General features: G+C 35.3%; 1 protein-coding gene across 1 annotated transcript in view; it reads left to right on the forward strand.

Moving 5' to 3' along the window:
- LOC145687664 (uncharacterized) overlaps positions 1-27,011 on the forward strand; it is a 65,436-nt gene that overhangs the window by 11,224 nt on the left and 27,201 nt on the right. The window contains exon 2 of the mRNA XM_081761125.1: positions 22,061-22,177. Coding sequence (XP_081617251.1) covers positions 22,090-22,177 — 88 coding nt within the window. The 5' untranslated portion in view covers positions 22,061-22,089. The remainder of the gene's footprint in view (positions 1-22,060; positions 22,178-27,011) is intronic.

Genomic DNA, 27,011 nt, shown 5'->3' on the forward strand with positions numbered 1-27,011 from the left:
TACCATTTAGCTTACGTCTCAAAGTCGCTCTTGTGTCTATGTGTAAGCGCGTGTCTTTACTATTTATTCATTGTCCATTGACACATCTTTAAGCGGTCTTCCAGAGAGTAGCCGGTCATCTATTGTAATTTATCCAAAGAGTTCATCGTTTACCGTTTTAATATGATGTCGATGACAAATATGCTTGTCACCTTATGGAAATTAATGACGTAATGGAAGTTGAAAGGAGGTAAATTTCATCTTCGGAAATTATAAATTGATATTAAGCTTGTCTTTCTGTAATTATATGTGCCTGAAATTCTCATGCTGGAGATGCGAAATTGTAAAACATTTTGATACCTATGCCTTTTTTTTAATCTGTAACATATTCACTTATTCGTTGTTTTATGTGTTAAAGAATTTATTTTTTTTAGTTAAAGAAACGCTGAGAAGATGCTGAAACGAAGTCAAGGGCAGTAGTTAGGAAATGAAATGAAATCTTTGAGTTTTACGTCCCACGCATATGCCGGTTAGACTAAAGGAGACGGTGATGATGAGTAATGAATGAAATGGTGGAATGAAGAAAGTGGGAGGAAACGGGAGAACCCCGAGAAAACCCACGCACACGGTGTTTGTCCACCACAAAGTTCACTTGGCGGGGGCCGGGATCGAACCCGGGAACCCCAGGCGCCAGAGGTGAACGCTCTACCACTGAGCCACCGGGCAGTAGTTAGGGTTGTCATACAAATATGTTATGTCAATTTATATTTATACATATTTCTGGGAATTACTGGCATTTATGGCCTTAAGCCTTCACGTAGTAAGGGTGACGACCCTTGGCGAGCACACTTTCCGGGGAAAAGGGGAAGAAAGGAAGCGACCTGGGACTTGTATGTTAGGTACCATCTCTACAATTGCCTAATGTGAATGAGGAAATCTAGGAAAAAACTCACTCAGGATGATTGGCCTGAAAAAGTTGTTATACATTGTCGACCGAGTGTCCCCACTGGGAATCAAACTCCGGACCCTACTCACCAAGGGCAAAAGCGTGAGAGGCTGCACTACCCGAGTCCAATTTGTTGTGTCCAAAAAAAAGGAATATACATATCTATATATTAAAATCCTAGGTTTGTATGTTTGTGGTCAAGAAAAGTACACATCTTTGTGAACGTTTTATATCTTTGTGACCAATTTTTTTGACAATGACATCTTGGAAACTAGAAGCTCTAGAAAGTTGCCATTTACATTGATCGATTGAAACTTTTGTATAGATTGTTCAGTTATAATTGAATATATTTTTTAAAAAAATGTCCGGTATTTCTTTATTACATTTTTTAGGGATACACTGCAAGAATTGAAATTTAAAAAAAAAAAAAACGTCATATCCTACGAATTATACATTCCAACACCACACATTTGTAAACAGGGTTAGCATGTACCTCCGACGTTGGTTTCGTGGCCAAATGATAATGGAAAATACGAAGGATAATAATTTCTCCAGTCTAAAATGAATCTTTATTGTTGGAGTGTTTTTCCCAATGCACACCATATATCACTGACATTATAATTATTGTGTATGTAAAGTATTTGCTTATTACAAACTGCATGCAAGAAGAAAGAAAATAATGATCATACATGAATTAGAAACTCGAACCGGAAGTAGGCTCAATCTTGCAAACAGTGCCTGATATTGAAAACAATAATAGAAAACATCTCCCCCTTTATAATACTCCTTGCCAATTTTTATCAAGACGTCCTTCACTTGTGTGTGTAAAGGGACATGTACAGATGATGTGAGGAATGACAAAGAGATTCATGCTCATAAGTGAATGATGCGCTGCGTAGAGAGAGCACAGGTTGAGCTAGTTACTACTATTAAAACGTTATGCAGTAGTTTGGTTACATATTGAGTACTATTGGTATTATGTTTGCACGTACATTTGAGATCGTTAAACAACACCGAAATAATGACTGAGAGAGCCTAGTAACAATATTGGTTCCTAACCACTACTGGTAATGGAATCCGATGCATTTGTTGGATACACACACCATCATGCATGGTCACTCTTTACAGTATAGGCTGCATACCATCAACCAAGATCAACCTTCACTGTATAGGCCGTTGCCCATCAGGGCCGTGCCGTGGAAAATCAGCGCCCGGAGCGAGAGTATACCACGGCGCCCCCATACCTATATTCCAAGCAAGTTTTCCTATCTTTTTCCTTTTTTTCTGCCGAATTTTTCGCCCCCTTACTTCGGCGCCCGGGGCTGTTGCCCCGCTCTCCCCCTCCCCACGGCACGGCCCTGTTGCCCACCACATAGCCACGTCAACAAGAAAGCTGAAATACAGGGTCTCGTCACAGTTCCCGGTTTGTTTAGTTATTCTTGTATTTATTTCCCTTTACCTGATTCAAACCTAGAAAGATTTTCTGGGAAATGGATGGGAATCATGTGGTATTTTGATATAGTGATATAGTGTTAAATTGTAGCAAAAATCAACATACAATAGAAGGTTTATGTGGTGAAAACTGTAAATGAGATAAGGTTAGTCTTATTGAAAGGTCAATCTATTTTTTATTCATCTTGCATTCGTCTAATTATCAACATTACTCTTTGCAAATCAGACAATAAAGGTATAAATTGAGCGCAAATAGAGCTTCGAGGGATGAGGTCCGTTACTAGCATTCTCGATTTTGCTTTAATCTCTAAAAATAATGTCAACCCTCTGTTTGTATGGTTAGCATATGCTTCGTATGTTAGCGTATGCGGGCTTCATCGTGGAAGACCCGGGTTTGAATCCCGATGGTGATTTATGTAGTTTGAATCCCTTGTTAAGCTGTATGTCTACATCTAAAATAGTCTCAGTGCTGAAAGGGGCGTTAAACTTCAAAAGGAAATAAAATCTCTAAGCTTTATATCCCACGATTATGCCGGCTAGGCTAAAGGAGACGGTGATTATGAGAAATGAATGAAATGGTGGAATGAAGAAAGAGGGAGGAAACGGGAGAACCCTGAGAAACCCACGCACATGGTGTTTTTCGACCACAAAGCTCAATTGAAGTGAGCTGGGATCGAACTAAGGACCCCATGCAACAGAGGCGAACGCTCTACCACTGAGCCACCGCGCCCCTCGTTAAACTTCAAACCAACTACCGAATGTCAAGACATGTTTCCTTCAACAGAAAACTTATGTTATTTCTTGACAATTTGTTTCCTTAGAAACTTGCTAATAGCTGGCTTTATCCCTTGCATTATAAGGTAACATACTGAGCTCATAGTGACAAATTAATTTTAATGAAAGTATTTGCATGACTTAAATTCTATTTATCAAGTACTAATAGACAAAACCATAATGATTAAAAAGTTTCTGGGTAATAAGGAGCAAGAACATACGCTGAGAATCAGTAACTGAATTTAGAATTTCTTGAAAAGATAAGGTATCAGGATAAACAGGAATCAGGTAATCAGGATAACACAATAAGACGACATTCACAAAAATTGTGTTGTCATTGCCTAGACATCAAATATTACTGATTTCTCCCTCCAAACCCCATTCTTATTTCATAAATATCTTTAGTAAACAAAGACAAGTACCGAAAAAGACCGCTGACATAAAAAATGCCGTATCTAGCATTTGACGGGCGATCTTCTGAGAACCATTTACATATTTCTATTTGACTTCAAGGTAATCGCATGTATGTGTATTCAACATATGGTACGGTAGTAGTAACAGTTGAAATAAGGTAGTCGTTTACAAGTTGTATTATAGTTGTTTGGTTTTTCTGTTAGATTTGTCTCTCTTGAGCTCCTTAAATGAAGCAAAACATGGCCAGTATGTATACCAAGAATTTCTTACCGTTCTATCAGTAGGCATACATAAATTTTAAATCTAAAATAATGAATTTAGTTAATTTGCGTAGAATGCTTTAAAAAAATAAAAAAAAGAACATTATATTAAACCGCGAAATTAGTTGAAAAATATGCATTTAGAATACGAGAAAGTAATCGATCTTGAAGAAGTGTTTTGTTTTTATTTAGGGATACAAACACTGAACTCATAAAATTCTTCTTCTGATTACTACATGTTATTGCATATTAGTGAAACGCCCTTTCGATCAGGAGGAATAGTTTCATGGAAAGAATTTCTACCCCTTTCCCCCTTAGAATACGTATTACAATTAAAGTGTTTACAATGATAAAAATCTGTAATGTCACCCCCTTTGCAACCTCAGTTCCATGGCGGTAGGGGATGAATTTGGACTTAAACGGTATTGGAGTAACACTATTCATCCCAGCGACCCCAAAAACTATGGATTGGACACTAATATGGGTTGTTTTTGATTATTTTTATGTCACCTTCATCTACTTGAACCTCTTTCTAGCACTAGCCACATTAACCCCTTCGTGCCCCACTTACTCTGTTCCATCCCTCGCTTCCTTGAACCCCTTTCCCTCTTAGGATACCCATTACAATGAAAATGTAATGACAAATATCCATAATGTCACGCCCTTTCCACCTCACCTCTAACGCCCTCCCCGTGCCGATAGGACTAAACTTGACTTAAGCAGCATCAAGACTGTCCCTATTCATCTCAGTGACTCTGAAAACTATAAATTGTACACTAATATTAGTCGTTTTCGATTATCTTTACATGTCGTCGTTCATTTTCTTTTCTTTTTTTTTTTTTTTTTTTTTTTTGCATTAATGTTTTTAAAGAAAATTGGATGTTCCGTCAGAGCCTTCGTCCTTCTCTTATTATAGTTTAAAATTCTGCTTAATTAAAAATTCAGATTGGTTACATTTCATTTTTAGGGAAAATCTACAAAGTGTAGTATACTTTTGGGCAAAAATTTCCGAAAACTCCGTATAATTTTGTTCGTATTTTACAAGAAAATGTTTGATTAAAAGCTACAGCACATGATTTAGTTTAAGGACTTGTAACGAGAAAGTTTAGTGCGGTGGACGTATTTTTTATTTTCTGTTTATCCACCAACCATCACAAACTTCATACCATATTTATGAAATTACCCAATGACTGCGTTATACAGGCAAGCGATAGCACAGATAGCGACATCTATTAGAGTAATTATTTATTACTATTATTATTACTACTGGGATTACCATGATCCACAGACTGAGACGTTTAGTGTCTTTTTTTTATTATTAAGATTGAGTGCTCAGCAACATATTTTCTGTCCAATTTACTTGTTAGCGTTACTCATGAAACAGAGTTTCTTCCAAATACACGTCCAGAGACGAGTACGGTTGCCTAGAAGTTACAAATTGAGTGTCTCGTCTTGAAAGGACGTCGTGAAATTGATGTCTACTCGGAAAATTTATTTGCTTCTATTGGGAGATTTTTGTCTTTTTTCGTATCTTGTCAAGCAAATTTTGTCACGAGATAGATTGAACTATTGTCTTTTAGGCGCAATTTGTCGACTCAATCACGGAAATATTTGCTTTAATTTGATTGGTTTTGGCTTTCGCGTCCCATTCAGCAGCAAAGCTATATGAAACGTAGTCCTACAGCTTAACGTGGGATCCGAACCACATGAGTTGCTGCCGCACAGAAAAATCCGTTATCCGGACAGCGGTATATTGCACAAATATACGGATCCGTATGTTTACTACGGCAATCTGTACGGAGCATAAGTTATCCATATGCTACATACGTACGGCCTTTTTCCCGCTTAGAAGTTACATCATGCCATTGCAGGATGTCTGACATTTAGCAGTCTTCCATATATTAAATACGTCAGCTGTATGTTATATACGCCCATCTGTATGTAAGAGTCTTACCGCTTATATACAGTTCGTTCTTTCATATGAAAAGAACGTATAGATGGAACACTTATACGGAAAGTATTATAAAACATACGTTTTCCGTTATTCGTTTGCTGCTGGTATATAGTAAAAAGTATAAGTCCAAAAACTATAGGATTTATGCATGTAACCTACGTTTTTGTGTACACCACATACGTTTTTTGTCTGTGCGGGAATCGAACTCAAGTCTCCCACACGAAAGGCGCGTACTCTAACTGCTTAGCTACAAGGGACCTTAATCATAGAAAGAAGAAAGACATAACGAAAGAAGATCTTTGCCCAAAGGAGGAAATTGTTTTAGCTGAAAGTTGAAAAATTTACGTAGATATTGCCATGTATATATATTATAACCACATGTCGTAAAAACGCTACATGTATGGGCTTAAACTACTCGAGGTAATTATATCTCCCTGTTGCTACGTTTTTGGAACCATAAAACATTTCTGATAAATACATAACATTACTCGTATTTCTAGCAAAGCGGTGAATTCTATATAAATACGAAAAAAAGCAAACATCAGAGTGAACCACTTTTTATTTAAATGTTCCTTGGACAAGGAAGTGACGAAAAGGTGGTGACACAGTAGCTCTCTCCTTGATACATTTCTTCATTCGTTGGTTGAGTTTAACGTCCTTTTTTAACGCCGAGACTAAATGAGACGTAGATCTACTGCTTGAAGTGGAATCCAAACGAATACTTGGGCATTTTAACCGAAATTTAATGATCGCACCGGAACCATTTGCACAGAAAGCACACGCGTATTTGGACAGAAAAGAGCAAAATTAGGATATGAATGCTTATGAGTCAGTAAATACTTAATTTTCTTTTCAGAACAAAACAAGAAATAAACAATTTTGCGACAATCTATCTTCTAATATAAATAAAATAAAGAGTTTGTGTGTTTCTCTGTGTGCGGCCTGGGGACCAGACGAGTGGACCGAGAGTTACGAAAAATTGGTCATGGGTACCTTGGTCCAGTCCCCAGTTTAAAACGAAACGCTTTTGTCAAAATTCGAGCCAGGGGTTTCAAGGGGAGGCATTTGCCGGGACATGTAAAAGTAGTAGAAAATGACCGATATTAGTGTCTAATTCATAGTTTTCTCAGTCGCTGAGATCAGTGGTGAAGCTCCGATCGCATTAACTTCCACATTCAATCTATTCGGCTGCAGGCCGGGGTCACCGAGGCGGATACCGAGACATGTAAAAGTAATCCAAAATGACCGATATTAGTGTCAAATCCATAGTTTACGGTCGCTGAAATCAATGGTGACACTTCCATTAGGGATTGTAAATTCAGCTACCATTGTATGCGCACCAGGGGTCAGCGGGAATGGGGATACCGAGACATGTAAAAATAGCCCAAAACGTCCGATATTAATGTCAAATCCATAAATCCGCGGTCGCTGAAATGAATGGTGATCTTCCACAGGCGTTGACTTCCAAATATAGCCCCCATGCGAAGAATGGATATATTCAGCTAGTATAATATAAAATAATGTAACTGAAAAAAACAATGGTAATATTTTCACCAGCTAATATGTGATTTGGAAGCCGTCGCTTAATCCTTCTTAGGTCAGGTTAAGCTAAGCATAAGATTTCGGTATTTAAATGAACTAAGAATTGTAACACTTTTGTCTCAACAGATTCAATTTAAATATATTTGTGTATGTATATAAAATACTGTTTGCTCCTTGCAACTTCACGAAATACATTCTTTATAAACATTTCTTCCATCAACCAAGCGTCCTCCTTGCCGAAGCATTACGTAAACCTAACACTGATGGATTACTACAGTCAGTTTCAATTGTGTAATAGTGCTGAATGGCTACACAAATAGGTGTATACAATGTCTTTCTTATTCAGTAGATTGTGAATGTACTTCAGCACAAAATGTATTAATTTCTGAACTTTATAAATGTTTGTTTCTGAACCTCAGTCTTATGAGAATGCTGTGATTTAGTTTGTGCTCAAAATGTTTCCAATACAAATACATGCTTTAGTAGTTGAAAATCATAAAACATCCCGCGAGAGACGAGGAGAGGAACAGTGATTCAGTGGCATATGTAAAGTCTGGTTAGAAAAGAACAGTGGTAGATTACCCACGTCTGGTGTGAGGTGTCCGTATTTCGATTCCCGGCCATGTGAGTTTGTCCTTCCACATTCTTATTCCAAGAATTATTTTATAATAATCCACTTTCACTAAACATCCGTCTACTGCAACCCAAATATATATATTCACAATACATCCCGAAATAAACATGAAATATTCTAAGTTGAGCTAAAAGAGATGAATAATGAATTCTAGTAAATTATATTAGAGAAACCCTGGTAAAGATAATAGGAGGAAACGAAAATAAACATACACAGAAACCCCACCTTTGTATTCAGATTTATTCTTTTAGACATGCAGAAATTAATCCATTGTGTCCCAAACAAGCTTAAATCTTCCTTTTGCTTTGGAAATTCATAATAGAGCTTCGAGGGCGTGTGTTAAATCACAGAAATGTACAATATTTACCCTGAATGCAATAAGCTTAAAAGCATCCCTGCCTTTAAACAATATTAATTGTCAAAAATTTGTCAAAACTTTCGTTAAAGATCGCAACGTTAAAGTTATGAAAGCACTGCGGAACCAAACGGACAAAGTTACGTGACAATGCTTGGTTTCCATCGTATTGGCTTTAAAGCTGCCGTTTCTTACACAATAGAGTCACGCTTTTCTACTGTCGATAATGATTTTAAACACCTTTTCAGTCACTGCATTCAAATTCAATTGTTGTTACCTCACACAGAAAAGCACATCTTCAACAATTCTTCATTTGTTGGGATGTTTCATTCTTCCAAATGACAGTAGCGTATCCATTACCAGCAGAAAGTAACTTATTATACACACGCTCATCCAATTAATTAGCAACACAAATTCCTATGTTTATATTTCTTTTCATTAGTTAATAGTGAATTCATGCTGTTGTTTTCTATGGCTAGGGTTACACGACATTTTTATATTTCACACAAATATATATATATATATGGCCTATATCTATATTTAGGCTATATTACTCGACAAAACTCTTGATAGCATAACGAGAAAATATCATTTATACAACTAAGCTTTGAAATTACCCATCACTGAAATATTACCGTTGATCTGTTGGCCCCCCTATGAAAGCAACATTGATCGGAATTGGGCTAGATAGTTTGATCACGTTTGATCACCACACATAGTGAGGTAATACTTATAATTTTGCAGGGGGCTAACAAGCTAAACTGTTAAGCCCTTATGCAATCAACATCAATCAAAATTGGGCCAGATCGTTTGGTCGTCGTTTGATCGAGTTTGATCGCCACATGCAGTGACGTAATAGGCATAATTTGTAGAGAGATAACAAGTTAACCTGTTCTGCCATATGCTTGCAAAGTTGATTGAAAATGGGCCAGATCATATGATCATAGCTTAATCTCGATTGATCGTCAACAACCATCGTTAGATCACTATCCGAAGTGACGTCATATTCATATTTTCTAAAGGGAGTTAAGAAGTTAACCTGTTGGCCCCTTGAAATCAAAGTTGATCGAAATTGAGTCAGATCATTTGGTCGTCGTTTGATCTCGTTAGGATGCCGCGTGTAGTGATGTAATATTCATCATTTTTTTTTTAAATTAACAAATGAACCTATTAGCCCTCCATTAACCCCCCAGATATGTTGTGTCGTAATATAAGTTAAGAAATATAATCATATTCTTTTCATATACAAAAAGATAGCGTCCCCTCAAAAAAATAAAAAAAACTCTTTGTCTCTGCTTGCCCTACCCAGAAATTACTGCTATCGTTGTTTCTGATCTAGCTGTAACTGGGGAGAAAAAAAAACTTAATATTTCACTGGTAACCTGTTAATCTCCCATGGTAGCAAAATTTATCAGAATTGTTTTAGATCATTTGAACACGTTTGATCGCCAACACTTATAAAGGTAGCCAAGAAAGTTCCGTTGCTTTTAGTGGAGGTCTGTGTTCCATTGGCCTTCACACTGTAAGTTGAATGCGAATGGAGATAAAATGAAGGTCAGTTGTTGGTGTGGGTATATCCAACATACTACCTGGTTGTGGCAATTCAGACACACCGTGAACTTAGGTCAAGACAGAGTGAACATGGGACCTTCACAGAGCGTCATAAGGGCGTGTATGTTGTACGAGTTCAAACTGAGGTCAAACGCCGCTGCACTGGAACAAAAGACATGCCAGAGCTCTGGTGAGGGTGTCGTGACTACGTGGATAGTGCAGTAGTGGTTTAACAAGTTTAAGTACGGTGACGAAATACTCAGAACGCTCACCACGTGCCGGAAGAGCAACACATGTACAAAATGAATTCTTCAGGCAGCAATTGAGGCGAACAGTGGCCATACATGTAAGGAACTGGGACTACAACTCAGGTGAGTGGAGAAACCATTTGGCAGTACCTCCATCCAATTGGGAAGCACTAAAAGTTGGGTCGATGGGTCCCATATGATTTGACTCCGGGCCTGAAGGCAACGCGAGCAGACATCCGTGTTTCTTTGCTGTATCGTCTGAGGAAGGAGCCATTTCTGGAAAGGGTGTTTACATATGATGAGAAGTGGGTGCTGTACGAAGCCCCACGGGGCCGTCATCATTAATTAGCATCCCACGAACCAGTTCCAAAACATCCGAAACCAGCACTGCACCAGAAGAAGATCCTCCTATGTGTTTGGTAGACTGCTCGCGGCATCGTGCATCGGGAACTGCTCCTAGCTGGTCAGAGCATCAATGAAACTGTGTACTGCCAGCAGTTGAGCCGTGTTCAAGAAAAACTCAAAACACTGGAGCCAGCACCTCTGAATTGCAAATGGGACCTCCTGATACAGGACAACGCTAAGCCCCACGTGACTAAGATGACCTGGGATACCATTCTACGCCTTGGGTGGGAAACACTATTGCATCTGCCATACTCCCCGGATATTGCACCGTCCGATTATCACCTGTTCCATTACTTGGACAATCGCCTTAGAGGACTCCAGTTGAAATCCCTAGTAGAGGTGCAAACTGCACTTGATACCTTCTTCGCTTCACGGCACACCAAGTTCTACCGCGATGGAATCCATGGCCTTCCAAAACGTTGGTAGAAGGTCGTCGATGTTAATCGGGACTATTTTTGATCTTCCAAGCACGTCTTAGGTGATATATCGATGTTCGAAGGTGGTAGGTGAAAAAGCGACAGAGCTTTCTTGGTTACCTTTATATTAGCGTTTAATCGCCGCGCGTAATGATGAAATACATATAATTTTTGAAGGTTGAAAAGTTAGCCTCGTAATTGACTTAACTTGCGCCAGATTTTTTTCTCGTTGTCAGATCGCGCTCGATCACCTAGAATCATCGTTTGATTACCACGCACAAGGGCGCCCATCAGGGGGCAAAGGTGGGGTGCTCGTACCCCTCTAGAGGAAATTATACTTCAGAAGATTGAAAACCCAATAGAATTTTTATAATATTTACCGGAAATTTTGAGACTACATTTGAAATGTCGCTTATATTTTCCCCCTCCTGGAAACCAAAGGATACATTTGTAGGGCGGTTAACGAGGTAATTTGTAAGCCTTCATGGACTCAAAATTGATTGAAAATGTTTAATATTGTTTGATTGTATTTGATAATTTTGGGACTTGATCATTGCAACAATATTAACAATTATATATATATATATATATATATATATATATATATATATATATATATATATATATATATATATATCACAATTCTTGAACTTGAAGCAGTTGTCTGTCCCTAAAAGAAGAGGCCATTTCTTGATTCTCCTTAAAAGAGGACCATTTTTATCTCTGGAGAAAGAACATTCCCGGATAAAAGAGGGTGTCCGATAATCTGATCTAAATGGCTTTTTAAATTACATTCACTAAAATGCTACGTAATGTTTATTTTTTTCTTTCGATCAATCATCGGAGAATAGAAAGTATGGTGATAATTAAAAAAAATGAATTCGAGATTTCAACGTATTTACACGTTTTATGACCTTTATACATCTGAAAAGTTATTTTTCGACATTTGTCCGATTGTCCGTTCGTTCAGGTGTAAATGTGTTCACTCGCCTAGAGGCCGTACCATTCAACGTATCCGCACCAAATTTTTAACTCAAGGTTTTCATAAGATCCCCTAGGAGGGATTTTAAAATCTTCCTCCTACCCGAAAATTAACGGTAGTTTACTAGAGATTGAAAATTGAAAATTCCGATTTTCTCGAAAATGGTTATAATGATATTGGTGAAATTTCGTATATCAATATTTCATTAACAACCCTATACTGTAGTATAAGTCATTTCTCTGGGGAAAATGCAGAAGGGGTAGTTTACTCTTACGGGCGAGTTTTTTTAAAAATACTTTTCTCAAGAACGACTCAATCCATTTTGCTCATATTTCATAAATAAATATTTCACTAGTAGCCTGACAATACGACATAACTCATTTGGCCTCAAAACATTCACAAGGAGTAGTTTACTCTTAGGGTTAAGTTTTTCCGGGCCATTTTGTCAAAAATAATTTAAGCGATTTTGTTCAAATTTCATAAATAAATACTTCGTTAGTAACCTGACAATATGTCATAATTTATTTGTCCTGAAATATACTCAAGGAGTAGTTTATTCTTAGGGTGATTTTTTCCCGGCTGATTTTCTGAAAAGAAAATGGCAGATAATTTTGTTCATATTTCATAAGTAAATATTATATTACTAACCTGACAATATGGCATAAATCACTTATCCTAAAATATCTATGAGAGTAGTTTATTCTAGTTCAGGTTATTTTGTTGATATTTCATAAATAAATCTCTCATTAATAACCTTAAAATGTATCATAACTCATTTCTCCTTAAATAATCCACAAGGGATAGTTTAGTCATGGCAGAGTTTTTTCGGGTGGTTTCTCAAAAAAGAAAAAAAAACAGGTGATTTTGTTCATTAGGTAGGTGTAGGTAAATACGCCATGTAAAGGGTGTTTTATGTTCTATGGCCGTAATTTTCATGAAACAAAAAGAGCAAGACATGTGAGTTGCAGAGTAGGCTTTTCCGTATGTAGAAAAAATGTGGAAATGATGCGACTCACTTCTATTTTCTACCCAAGGTAAAATAAAATGTGTTACAAAGTGGCGTATTTACCAACACGTGCAGGTAATTACGCCAAGTCTAGGATACTACTAGAAACCTGTAATAAATCTTGCAACCGAATACGTCATCTGTATTATACGAACACAAATATTACTACACAACATGGATGAAGCAAAAAATAGAATAACAAAGTGAAAGATGAAGATAAAAAGACAAAATGTAAAAACGATGATCCTCAAAGTTGAAATGAAGTTTCAAATTGAAAAATTTTAGTCCATAAGGAGATAATCAAACAGTGCCACTGTACTGTGACTTAAAATTAAAAAAAAAGAAAACTACACCGATATTCCATGGAGCATGTGGGACAAATGAAAACATTTTTGTGTTCTGCAGTCAGTCCTGCACAAGCCCTGGCGTATTTCGCTGCACCATGCTTGGTATTGATTTAGCAGTCATAGAATCACAAATACTGAAATTACACTTACAAAACAAAGTGCTCCTAGATGGACATGAAATAAGGCATATATTTTTGTAAACAATCAGCAATGTTCTGAGTTAGCACGGTTCTAATAACGGATTCTTATCTCTATTGAAACAATAACGTCCTTCCATGGAACCTTCCCGAAGCAAACAACACTGCACGGCGTGGCGTTCTCATCACTGTTTCTCAGAGTATACGTCAAATCGGACTTGTCCAAGACCGTGGCACATATTGGAGAGGCATTTTAGCGGATTTAGTCGGAAACGTCCCAGCATTGAACACTTGGCGTATTTAGCTGCACGGGCGCATATACCTGCAGTTATCTTATTTCATTAAAAAAAAAAAAAGATCTCGGTTTTCGGATCGCTGTCTTGTCCTTCATCTGCTTCTATTTTCTGTCATATCCAGTGTGACACCACAATGCACCATATCGTTGTTCACACAACCTCCTCACTTCTTTGGTGGGCATCGCACTCGTTCACATTCACTTTTATAACATCCACTCGGTGAGCTACATACTCCAGCTACATATTCCAAAGGCCCTCTTCTTACATGCCCAAACCACAATCTGTCAATATGGCATAACTCATTAGTCATGAAAGCCTCAAAGGTGTAATATACTGTTAGTTAGTTTTTTTTTTTTTTTCGGGCGAATTTCTCAAAAATTTCTCAGTGAATTTTGTTCACATTTCGTACATGAATGTTTCATTTATAACCTCGGAATACACGATAAGTCATTTCTCATGAATCAATTAACAGGAGGAAGTCTACTTGTGTAGTTGAGTTTATTTTCGAACGCTTTTCTTCAAAAACGACTGAGATCATTGTTTTTTTTTTTTTTTTTTACATTTCATAAATAACCTACATTTTTATGTAAATTATTTCTTATGAAAATATCCACTTATATTTGTTATGAAAATGTTCTGAAAATATCCGCTAGTTTACTTTTGGATATACGTCTTCTTCGGTCGAAGTTTCCTTCGAAAATGCTTTATAATTATGTTCGTATTTCACTAACGAATGTTTCAGTTATAACTGCAACATAACATGATTTAGTTCAAGAAATTAGAGCAAGAAGGTTTTGTTCAGTGGCCCATACCTTTTATTAAAAAAAAATCAACTCTGAAACACATGATTTGACACACTGAATTGTGGTAAATTGTGACTAATGACCTAGAACTTTTACCTATAGGTTTAGGCCTAGATATTTGTGCAATTTCACTTAAGCAGAAAGACAAAGGCTGTAATTGCAAAACGCCGTAAAGGGCTAACAAGGGAATCAAGAGTTAAATGATTCCTATATTTAAAATATACTGACTGAATACAATATAATATTCGTACAACAATTGTATTGCTTCCACCGTGACATATGTTTAGTGTTTGCGCCTTGGGCAGAGAGATCTAGGTTGGATTTCTGATAAGAGCTCATGTAGTTCGGATTCCGCATTAAGCTATAGGTCCATGTCTCATATAGCATGGGTGCTGAACGGTCACTAAGCTCTAATCCAACCAACCATTCAACAAATTGTTGCTAGGTTGTTCATCTATTGTTAAAAATAAAATAAACAATATATCAAATTTACTTGAGTTATAATAAAGCGGATACTATGTCGCTTTTGACGAGTAATACAACTGGAATCAGTTTATGACTTCCTGCGAAATAAACTGGAAGGAAAATCAGTATCATTCTTTACCAAAACGATAAAAAACATTGGACAAGATCATTACACAAACAAATCCAAGTATGTATATAAATATCTTACTATATTCCACATACAGTATACAACTATTATTATTATTATTATTATTATTATTATTATTATTATTATTATTATTATTATTATTTATTGCACTGAGCAGCAATGTGTAAGCTGGTACTTATGCACCACTAAGCTTTGTTCAATTGGCTACTGTCATCTTTCCCTGCACCTACGACAGCTATCACATATCAAAAACACATGAGCCGATATAGATATTTCCGCCATGCTCATCCTGTGTCCGTTTTTGTTTTCACTTCTAAAACGTTTGTTAACAATGGAAGTAAGCAATAGCAATAGTCTTAAACATTAACAATATTCATGCTAAAATCAACAAACTCATAGATGTTTTTGTCATTAAAGTGAATGTGAACAGTATTATTTTCTGTGGAACTAAAATATTTTTCCGTATTTGTTATCTTGTAGCAGATCATAGAGGATTTTAGTTCATTATCAGATGTTAATTTTTGTATAATTCCATTAATGATTAAACACCACGCAAATACTTTACACACATATTTTTAATATTAGAAAACAACATAATGTAACTAGAGTAACGCATGCGAATCTAGTAATATTTTCGACAAGACTAGTTAGAGGCTTTCGAAGTAATGTTTATGTGTATTGTCTACTTGTCTTGAATAAATAATAGTAACAAAGGCATTGGTTTTAAAGTTTTGGTTTCGAAACATGTAACCCCTCTAAAACATTAAACTATTCATAAACAATTCCTCTCCAACCATTATCCAGATTCAACCACTCAAAACTGACCATTGTATGACGCAGTAAAACTGACCACATTTACGCTCGGAGCAGTGGCACGGAGAGACAATTGGGTGTCCGAAAGGGCAGGAAAGGGGCAAAAGAAAAGTGTAGAAAATATTGCCAGCGTAGGAATAACCATATGAGTCTACGAGTGGCGTACCTAGAAAACTATCTATCGGTGTTTGTTTGCCTCCCATTACTGCCTTTGTCAACAATTGGTTTTCGATCAGATTTTTGTGTCTGTCTGTTTGTCTCGTTTACTAAGTATGGAAAAAGTACAGTATGACGTCACAAGGCATGACTGTGCTCAATGATTTGATAAAAGTCGCCAATTGCAACTCTCCGGCTTTAAATCACCAAGATACATCTCCAGATATTTCTACAAGACAATATATACCGAAATAATAGACGACCAAATATATAAAATATTAGGTAGTTTCAGTAGCATGCTCAAAACTTCATTAGTGGAGGGAGAGGTTCAAACACTAAATCTCATCCTTTCACAATACACATGATTTATATATTAATAAACTGATATATTAATAAATCAGCTGATTTCTAATTACAATATTTGATTGTAATTACAAACATGCCGTATATGTGAAATAGAAAACAAATGTGCGTACGGAATAGGGCAAGTAAATGCAAAATTTAAAAAAGTAAAACCTTATCTTTGTATACTAATATCGATAATAACAAAATGTAATGAGAATGTGACCATTATCTAGAAACTCGTAACATTCCTTTTTAGATAAACAGGAAATAGCCATATAGTTACATATAAATCTAGTTTACATTATCTTACATGTTTTTCTACGTCAAAAACACAAACGTTGTGAAGCATAATGTCAAGTGCGCCACGACAGAAGTTGACATTATTTTTAGTTTGCATGTTTGTGACATATTTAACATGTGCCGCGAACAAAGCATTTCTTGTTTTCCGCAGATCTTGTAAGACACTTTTCGCGGCACCACTGGAGATATTTCACATATCTAACTCAGTCACCTAATGAGGAGGAGAATTTGGCTCGGACTAACAGGAATGGTAAATACCACAATAGTTGTTGTTTAGATCAGTCAAGCACAACTGTAACGGGGTTCAAGACATCTTCTTAGCGTCCATGTCGCATTATTGGAGTAATTTGCGCATGAGCATTTTCTCGTACAAGGATATGTGGATTTTTACCCAAAATCAGACGAAAATGCTGAGTTCGTTAACACAACGCCTTTATCAGCGCTATGTAAACTACAGCGCACTACACACCGGTTTGGTACTTGATACGGACATGTTTTTCTATTTACCATCAAAATTTGATTTCTTCTTAGTAAAAATATTTCTACTAAGCACTTTCCCATACCAAGCTCACCATATTGACGGATGTTGTCAATTATGGATTAAACATAGTAATGCAAACGTTTAACGTATGCGCATCTTCCCCCGTAAATATTTTATAATGTTCTTGTCATAGCTATATTTTTCAGCGAAATATCAAATGAAGGAAGAAGAAGAAAGAGAAAGAATAGAAATAGTATGAGTGGGCTTTTAGCAGTGTTTTTTAATAACTCTTATCCACATTTTCTCCTTTTTATCCAACGTTTTCCATGGCATATTTAAATAACTTTTCTCCCTTTTCCATGCCCATAACCAGAAATCTAACATAGAAGGGCCGAGATAATTCTTTTCAGGGGCAGGGAAACTAAAGTTTGCTTTACGTTTTTGACTGCTTATTTTTTTTGAACAAACAACATAAAATTTCATGCTAGCTGAAGGTGGTGTCAGAGGAACTGTCCATCCCGTAGCTATTGGCCTGGCCTCCTTCTCTTTACAAATCACAAAAGCTAATACAACAACAGATTTAGAAAGAACTTGCTCCTCTATATTTGTATAGCGTACAAAAACAATTCCAGATTAAATAAAAAGATTCTGTAGTAATATAAAATAGAGAAAAGATTGCATGTGAAATAGGGATGGCCGGAACTGGTTCTTGATGGAACCGGTTTTCGGATCTGAACGGATCCGGTCTAGAAGATCCGGTTCCGGAATCGAGTTTTCGGATCCAGGTCTGGAACCGATTCTGAATTTATGTACGATGTCATCTCTTAAGGAGGAACATGTGTACGTAATCGAACAGGAATTTTTAGTGTGTAAGCTACAACTGATTTTATTTTTCGCAAATGACTTCTGAAACAAATGGTGTAATACAAAATCATTACTGAACATAAATAGCTCGGACTCATCCCAGCTTTCAGTACTCAAGTAACTTTTACTTTTCCTGTGTGAATTTAAGTATTTTCAATGAAAAATTACCACAATAATGTGTCTACGGAAAGTATCAATTCCTTAAAAATTCTAAATACATTGCAATACAAAGGCAAAATTACAGCTACAGAAAGAAACGCTTAGCAATTTTTTTTTTGTTTTTTGTTTTACACTGCACAAATCTTCAGTATTTGTGCATCCAACAAATATTTTTATACACTAACATGTACCTATTCACAAACATGTATATCTTTTAAAAAAAAGTAAAACCTTTCTGACAAAATTCATCTTCTGCTGATTGCTTTTAGGGATGGCCGAAACCGGTTCCTGGTGTAACCGGTTTTCGGCTCTGAACGGATCCGGTTCCGGAACCGAGCTTTTTCGGATCCAGGTCTGGAACCGGTTCTGAAAACCGGATCTCCAAGAACCTGTCTCTCGCGGAACACGTTCCGCCGGAACCGGAACTTTGTAGCCATCCCTAATGTGAACTCAATGGTCAACTATGTATATGAACACTAATTGCTTGCAGTTAAAAATTGTGAAATCATATAACGTAAAATCGGATTAACTCATATGTATTCCCTCTGCTTTAATTTTACTCTCGTTCTAAACAAAATACGTCACTTGTGGAAGTGATCCCAAAATAGAGAATCGATGAAGTTTTCAAAAATCTTTAAATGAAATTAAAAGTCCCACAGTAATGAGAGCTAGGCTAAAGGAGACGGTGAGAAATTAATGAAATGGTGGAATGAATAAAGTGGGAGGAAACGAGAGAATCCACGAACACAGTGTTTGTCCACCACAAAGCTCACTAGGCGCGAGCTGGGATCGATCCAAGGACCCCATGCACCAGAGGTGAACACTCTACCACTGAGCCACCGCGGTCCTCTCGCTGAAGTTTTAAGTTGTCAAACTTAAAACTACCGTGTAGGCATGTCAAAGATAACACTAGGTCAACAACATAAAACTTTTTATCTGCCACATGGACAAAAACATCATCTTAACGAAATTGCCCTCCCAAAGATGAAAATGACAATAATATCTAGGTTTGTAAAACGTAAGAGTTTTGTGTTACAGAAGCAATTTGGATTCAAGGAAAACGAGAAAATAATCTACTTTTTACTCAAATTTTAATTACGTCATTATTATATGTAATAATTACAACTGTGGAATCTGATCAGATAATATAATTGTTTTACAACCAAGATAACATAGAATACAATCAATTAATGTTACTTCCGTAAAATATTTTTTAAATTAAATAATTTGTAACAAGTATCTTCATTCTTGGTGTTCTTAAGCTTGATTTAATTTCCTGAAGAAAATTCAGATCTGACTCTAAATTAAAATTTAGGTCATAATTTTATTTTTTATTTAACTGATTCAATCAAACTTAAAAAAATATAAGAACTATTTTTTTCATAATTATAAATTTATCTCAGAATTACCGTCTTACACCACATCTAGTGGTATTAAACTAAATATGATGCTAATGGACAAAGTCTTATGAAAATGACGAATATTTTAAAATTTGTAGATATTTCTTTCTCTTATAGTGCGTGTGAGTTTCTCTGATTAAAACCTACAGTAGTCCTCCATCATGTAGGGATCCCATCTACCGTGATTCCTCTGCCCCATTTCCTGCATATCTTGATGTAATTTTTTATCCTTACTTGTCCCTTACAACTCCCAGGTTCTCGAGAAAAATACATTCTTTTACGGTGTAGTGTGTTTTAATTGCCCTACTGTCCCACAAGCAAAGAAAACAACAACATTTTGTAAATTTTCCATGCAGTCCTTGTAATATTGCAATGATATTTCAATCCCAACAAATTTGGTAGCTTTACTTGTTGTAACCAGTTACATCTGATAACACAAACATACTTTCATGTGTTTCCTTAATGTCTGCGGAATGTGCCACTGGTATTGAGATTTAGTCTTCCTGTTAGCAGTACGGCTTTAAGGCTTAGTTCTAAAGAGTCGTAAACAGCCTTCATTCTTCAAGGATGTGTTGAAAACCTACTGCCTCCATGAAAATATCCATATCTATACTAATAGAGAGACAATTTTCTAACATGGCAACCAGAAAATGGTTCATATGTGTTCCTGAAAATTAATATTCTAGTGTTGGGTCGAAGTAAAGTTCACTCTTTCGGTCTCATTTCATGAAACTCAATTTGATACTTACTGAGACATATTTGACCAGATGTTCAGTATGGATTCAAGGAGTGAATGTATCAATCAATTTATTTATTTGTTCTAGATTTGCAGGTGGACTAAGGATTGGAAGTTCAGGTCCATGCAATGCGGGTTTTACATCGGATAGAACATTAATGTACTCAATATTAGTTTTGGCTCTCTTCGAATAGTACCAATTTTTGTTAAGTAGAAATAACAATCTTCTGCGTGGCAAGTTAGTTCACTACAGAATTGGCACCGTGAAAAAGCACAGCTCAATTTTTGTAACCCTTCGTCCACTTAATAAAATTATTAAGTTTTGCAGCGCATATGAGGAGTCCATACTTTGTCTTCTTCGCCAACACGACATCCAAAACAGCTGTAATAAGCTTGTTTTGACGTTTCTGTTAAAGGCGGACGCTGCCTTTTCATAATATAGAGCACACACGCACAGGTAAATAAAATGTTTGGCAAATTTACACAAGTACAGCAATATATCTTCATAGCGAAGAAAGCAAAGTTAGACACAAGAACACTGGAAACTACTTGTAAGGAGCAAAGTCAAAATCTAAAATACGAAGTTTGCACAATAAAACATTCCCTTCGCCAATTCCCATTGTCCAGGCACTTAGAACAATAAAACGTTAGCATTCATAATAAAGTACACCCCGTTCAGGTCCTAAGTAGCTTAATACCTGCACATCTGTTGAACACGTTTCCTTTCAGCGATCTATGCAATCATATGAAAAACACAGAAGAAAAAAATTGTACAACTTTTCTTGTATAAAGTTTGTGTCCTGAAAACACTTACCGTCTTCACCTTTGTTATATTATCATAGTACACAAACACAGACACACACACACACAGAGAGAGAGAGAGAGAGAGAGAGAGAGAGAACAGAAAGCAGTGTTTCCAGCGTCAAAATGAAAATATTTCACCTTTTTCCTCGAAGATTTTTTTTGGGAGGGTTCTCATTCGATGTTTGCGAAACTTTCCAGACATGTTGGTAATAAAATGAGTATTTATAGAAGGCAATGTAAAATCCGTGGGTGTTACAGTTTTGAAGTAAGAGGGAATTGAAATCCTGGAAAAAGATATTTCTTGCCGGAAAATTTCACAGCTTTCCCTCAATTTCTGCCGAACTAGCGAGTTATTCAAAAGCTAGTTAAAGTACCTTTGAGTCAATCGCAACAAATAAAACAAGATGATATTCATTACATACGATAATTGTGGTAGCAGATATAGACAGTGATAAGAAAATATATGGTTTTCCCAAAAAAGTACCGAATTTGAAATGGATTTTAGTAATTTACAACATGGAGGGTGGTGGAACATTTTCATGTCCATATTCGTCAATAACGCATAAAATTGTTTTAATTCTGCCTATTTTCAGTGGCAAAAATCTTGTTGATTAGTGTAAAATTTTCTGCTCTTGAATGTTGCGCATAACCTACAGTATTTTGACAATAAATTGTTGGAAAATCTCAGCCATAAGTTATATATTATGTAATTACAATGCGTAACAAATATCATTTTATAAATGATATCTTTCTTTGTAACGTCCTTAGAAAGTGCCAGAGAGATTGTGTATTCAAACGATTTGCATTAAACAGAAGATACTTATAACTTTAAGAAAAACGTTATATATTTTATGGGTACTGTAAATTAATTTCACCCTTTCTTTTCAGGAAATTGATTGTGACTGACAATATTTGCTATGACACCTATACGAATAAAATATATCTGTGTCTATGCAATTGGAATCATCATTCTATGCTTTTGTAAAGCATCTCTTCAGGTTAATGGTAAGTTTAACGGATGCATCTACAGACAAGTTCTGTCAAGTGTATCTATAAAATCTTTATTTCTCGCAACTATCGCGATAGTTTATGATTTGCACTTGTGATAAAAAATCAAATAGGGTAAGTTTCGGAATTTTGCTAGTATATATGTATACATTTGGCTAAAAAAAAGTAGAATAATTTGGAAACCTGCAAAATATTGTTTGTGAACACTCCTTAAGTATGAGGCTCTAAGCAATAAGATTTATTTAAATCATTGCTTGATCGAGACTAGTTATTATATCTGTATTAATGAGATTCTATACGAAAGTAAACGCAAGTACAAGGCAATTTAATTTCTACAATAAAAGCGTTTTATGACTTCGATTAGCCAAATAATAGCCCAGAACTGAAGAGTGTCTCTAGAAGAATGTATACATATAAACTATAGGCAGGGTAGTCTTGAAGTCTCTAGTAAAAACAAAATTAATGTTTTACATTACAATGACGTAATTTAGAAATGAAATAGGTTGATGTACTTTTCTAACCTAACAGGCTATAGTTTCTTTTCTTATTATTGTCCTTTGCTGACTGTACAGTAAATAATTTGTATGGTCACATTCATGCCAAAATAATTAATTATAATTGAAAGGAAAGACAAGGCTATTTTTGATTTCCGATGAAGTAAGGATGCAACACTAAACATATAAAAACTTAAACAATATAAAACAAAGTTGATTTAAACTGTTTTTATTTTCTTGAACTTCAACACTCCTGACCCATTTTGGGCAAATTTGTGTCATAGAAAGCAAAAGTCGTAACGTTGTAAACAGGATAGTTTGCAAGTAATAATATAAAATATGAGAAAGTAATATTCAGCACGCTGTAAATGATTAGTATTGAATTTCTTTCTTGATGAGTTAAATAACTTTCGATTAGACTATAGGTTTATTTGTAGCACCGTATTCTTTAGTTTCAAATTCTGTACCACTCAAATGCACATAATTACAAGATATCAAGAAGTAGTCATCAAAATAAAGAAAATTTCAACATGAATTTAAACTATTAAAGTTATCATTTCACAGTACAGTATTTGATGTGTATTGCTTTGCTACATATCCAAAAGTATAATTCATTTGTTACAATGTGTTTTTTCTTTCTATTTGCATTATACTCGAGAATTTAATATATTCACAAAAAAAAAAATCGTTCTGAATGCAATACGCAGCCGTGTAAACAATCTCAAAACGAACAGCAGAATTGTAACCATCTGGGTGCAAAATCGAAGATGTTACTGTTTCTTCTAAATGAAAGAAAAGATCCACATTATTTAGACGTGAAATGTATTAAATGCAATTATATCCAGTACAATGTTGTGAATTTGGAAGAGAGCCTGAACCCAAATCCCTGGGCATTGCATTGGTGGTTATTAAACACTAATTATTCTAATTCAATATAAATGAAAAGGTTATTAATAAAGTATATGCGGTTCGGTGAATATGGCTGTAAATTAAGTTGTACGTTTTTTTTTATTATTTATTCATAATAACTTTCTCCTCTTTGCGTTTTCTCAAGTCACTGAAAATTTTGTTTGCCTCCTCTCAATTATATAATCAAGTGCAGAAAGAAACTATAAAAATCTACTTTTGTTCAGTTACATTTATCATTCTTACGAGGAAGATTCGTTGTGAGGAAGAGAAACTACATTTGTGAACACAAAGATATGGTAAATGAACCCTTTTATTTCTGTTTGGTAGAGAAAGGAACTAGGTATTGCATTTACAAGTAAAGGGTCCAAATGGATGAATCAAGTTGCGGGATAAGACATAGTATGCCTGATAGAGGATGTGAAAATATGTATGTGTACAAAGCTATAGCGGCTGAGAGCCATAAGAAACGGAGGAGGAGGGAATTAAAATTGGTGGGAGATGGTCTATGCTATGTTATTGAAATACATCAAATAAATTGTTGAATCATGAAAATGGTGAAAGATAGACAATGCAAACGGCGGTAGTTTCACATATCGGCAGAAGAAGAATGGACAGAGTAGATCACGAACTTCCGCCGCCATCTTGAAATCCACCATTTTTAAATCTGTAATTTTTTAAATGGTAAGGTAGTCATGTGATATATCAATAGGGCCAGCATATTGTTCTCAAAAAGTCAAATATTAACTTAAGTGATCGTTATCTGTACTTATTTGGAATATTTAGGATCATCTTTATAGTTATTTACGAAAATCTAGGAGACTGTTACCCGTATGTTGAAAGTTTGGATTATCACAAAAACACATGTAAGTTAACCATATCTACAAACTAAGAAAATAGTGAAATTTGATATCAAATAAATACAAATAACGATCACTTAAGTTCATATTTGACTTTTTGAGAACATGCTGGCCCTAATTGATATATCACATGACTACCTTTCCATTTAAAAAATATCACAGATTTAAAAATAGAGGATTTCAAGATGGAGGCGGAAGTTCGTGATCTACTCTGTCCATTCTTCTTTTGTCAGTATGTGAAACTGCCACCGCTTGCATTGTCTATCTTTCACTATTTTCACGATTCAACAGTTTATTTGATGTATTTCAATAACATAGCATAGGCCTTCTCTCACCAACTTTAACCCCCTCCCCGTCCGTTTCTTATGGCGCTCAGCCGCTATAACTTTGCACATATACATATTTTCACATCCTCTATGAGGCGCACTATATCCCATTCCACAACTCGATTCATCCATTTGGACCCTTTACTTGTTAGTTTCATTTTCTGTATAACCCATCTGTTGTTTTGTAACGCGGATTTTCCTGCTCGAATTTAAGATTTCATACGAGTATAATCTCGTTTTAGGGTAACACGTTAATCTTCCAGTGGTTTCACTGCACAGAAATTGCATTTGGCATTCTTTTGTAGAATACAGTCCTGGTTTAGGAAGATAACATCATGTTTAAAGATATCTTAGGATGGACGTGCATTATTGTGTTTGTATAGTATTTTTATTCACTATGGTGTGTATTAAGCGTAAGATAAATGAGGAGGAATATAAGCAGAAAACATGTGAAAATAAACACATTAAAACATATGAACATATTCCTTTCTGCTTCGAGTAATTACGTTAACTTTTAAAAGAGCCATTTATTTTTATGTTTTATTTATTTATTTATTTATAACTGTCAACAATGTTCATGAATAATTAAGGATTGTCTGCCTATTATCTTTAGGTCCCCATTTCGTATTGCTTTGGGTCAACGCAACGTAAAGTTTGTGTTTTGTTTGCAATAATGGATATAGTAGTTATAATTGGTTAATGCATTTTTAATATTGCATTTCAATTCGCAAGTTTTGCTATGACTGATACGTAACACGGCCGCTGATCATTTATCATATTTGTAACATTCCATGTTGCTCCAAACTAAGCTTCATTGTCTTCCAATTGGAGCAGCATTGTTTAATGTATGGTCATCAAAGATAAGTAGCAATACAAATTAATATAAGATACTTAGATGGAAAGCTGTTATCTCCCTGTCAATCGTTTTCGCTGTATGTATTCTAATTTTCGTCTTATCTCTTAAGTGTTTAACCTTTCTATTAATAATATCTCACAAAATGCCATGATCCGGTGTGGAACTATTGTATTGTTGTTACGTGCCTTTAAAGTCGTCGTCAAAAATTGAATTTGTACAAGGTTCAGGAAGAAAGATACGTGTACTTACACGCACAGTCATTAGTCATGTATTTCAAGTAGTAACATTTATTTCAAGTAGTTATTTAAGGAATATAAGGAATACAATATTTTACGGTAGCATTGTTGCTTTTCCACTATATTCATTGATCTGGAAATAGGTCCCATATATAATGACAAGACTTTAAGGAAGTAATACAGCAACACAATTCAATAAGTTCGTATAAGTTCATATGCAAATCGTTCAAAAATGTATTCGCATAAACACAAACAGTCTCATATATATATATATATATATATATATATATATATATATATATATATATATATATATATATATATGTGTGTGTGTGTGTGTGTGTGTGTGTGTGTGTGTGTGTGTGTGTGTTTGTGTTTATGCGAATACATTTTTGAACGATTTGCATATGAACTTATACGAACTTATTGAATTGTGTTGCTGTATTACTTCTTTAAAGTCTTGTCATTATCAACAGAAAACTCCAGTTCACCAGTTAGTTTTCTGGACTAAGTCTCCTAATAATTCATTGATGAACAATTTGTTTTTTTATTTTAATTAGAATTTTCGCATTTAAATTTTTGCAAAGTATTCGTAACTGGATTGGTGGTTTCTATTTTTATTTCGACAATTAATTTTAATGATAAAAAGTCTTAGAACATAAAAATTGTGACAATTTGCACATTTCAGAAGCACGTATAATTATAAGATATAACGTGAATTTAATTAACTTTCTTAGAGATACTTGTGTCTGGTTAACTTAGCAATATTCTTTTAGAAAATAGATTGTTACAATTATACCATGAGCAATTCATAGCCTAATAGTTTATTTAGCACATATTTTCTAGCAGATATATTTTTGGTAGGTATATTTTCTGGTTGGCATATCTTCCCGTTCATTGAGATAGTTGTTATGTTATGTTCATAGTGTTAGTATCTGGAAAAATATTGTGAAAGTCGCGCTTAGAAGAATGGCTAAATTATATATAATATGAAAAGTTATTGATAAGCAGAGTTGGAAGTTATGTCGAAAGCTTCTGGATGATTTTAGAAAAAAGAAAAGAAAAACGAACCTGGTATTGAACCTGATTTCAGAATTTTTCTACTTAATTGCTGGCAAAGTCCATCATCAAGAAGAATCATTTATTTTATTCG

Source organism: Thermobia domestica, chromosome 6 (assembly GCF_964235325.1).
Source record: "Thermobia domestica chromosome 6, izTheDome1.hap1.1, whole genome shotgun sequence".
NCBI lineage: Eukaryota > Metazoa > Arthropoda > Insecta > Zygentoma > Lepismatidae > Thermobia > Thermobia domestica.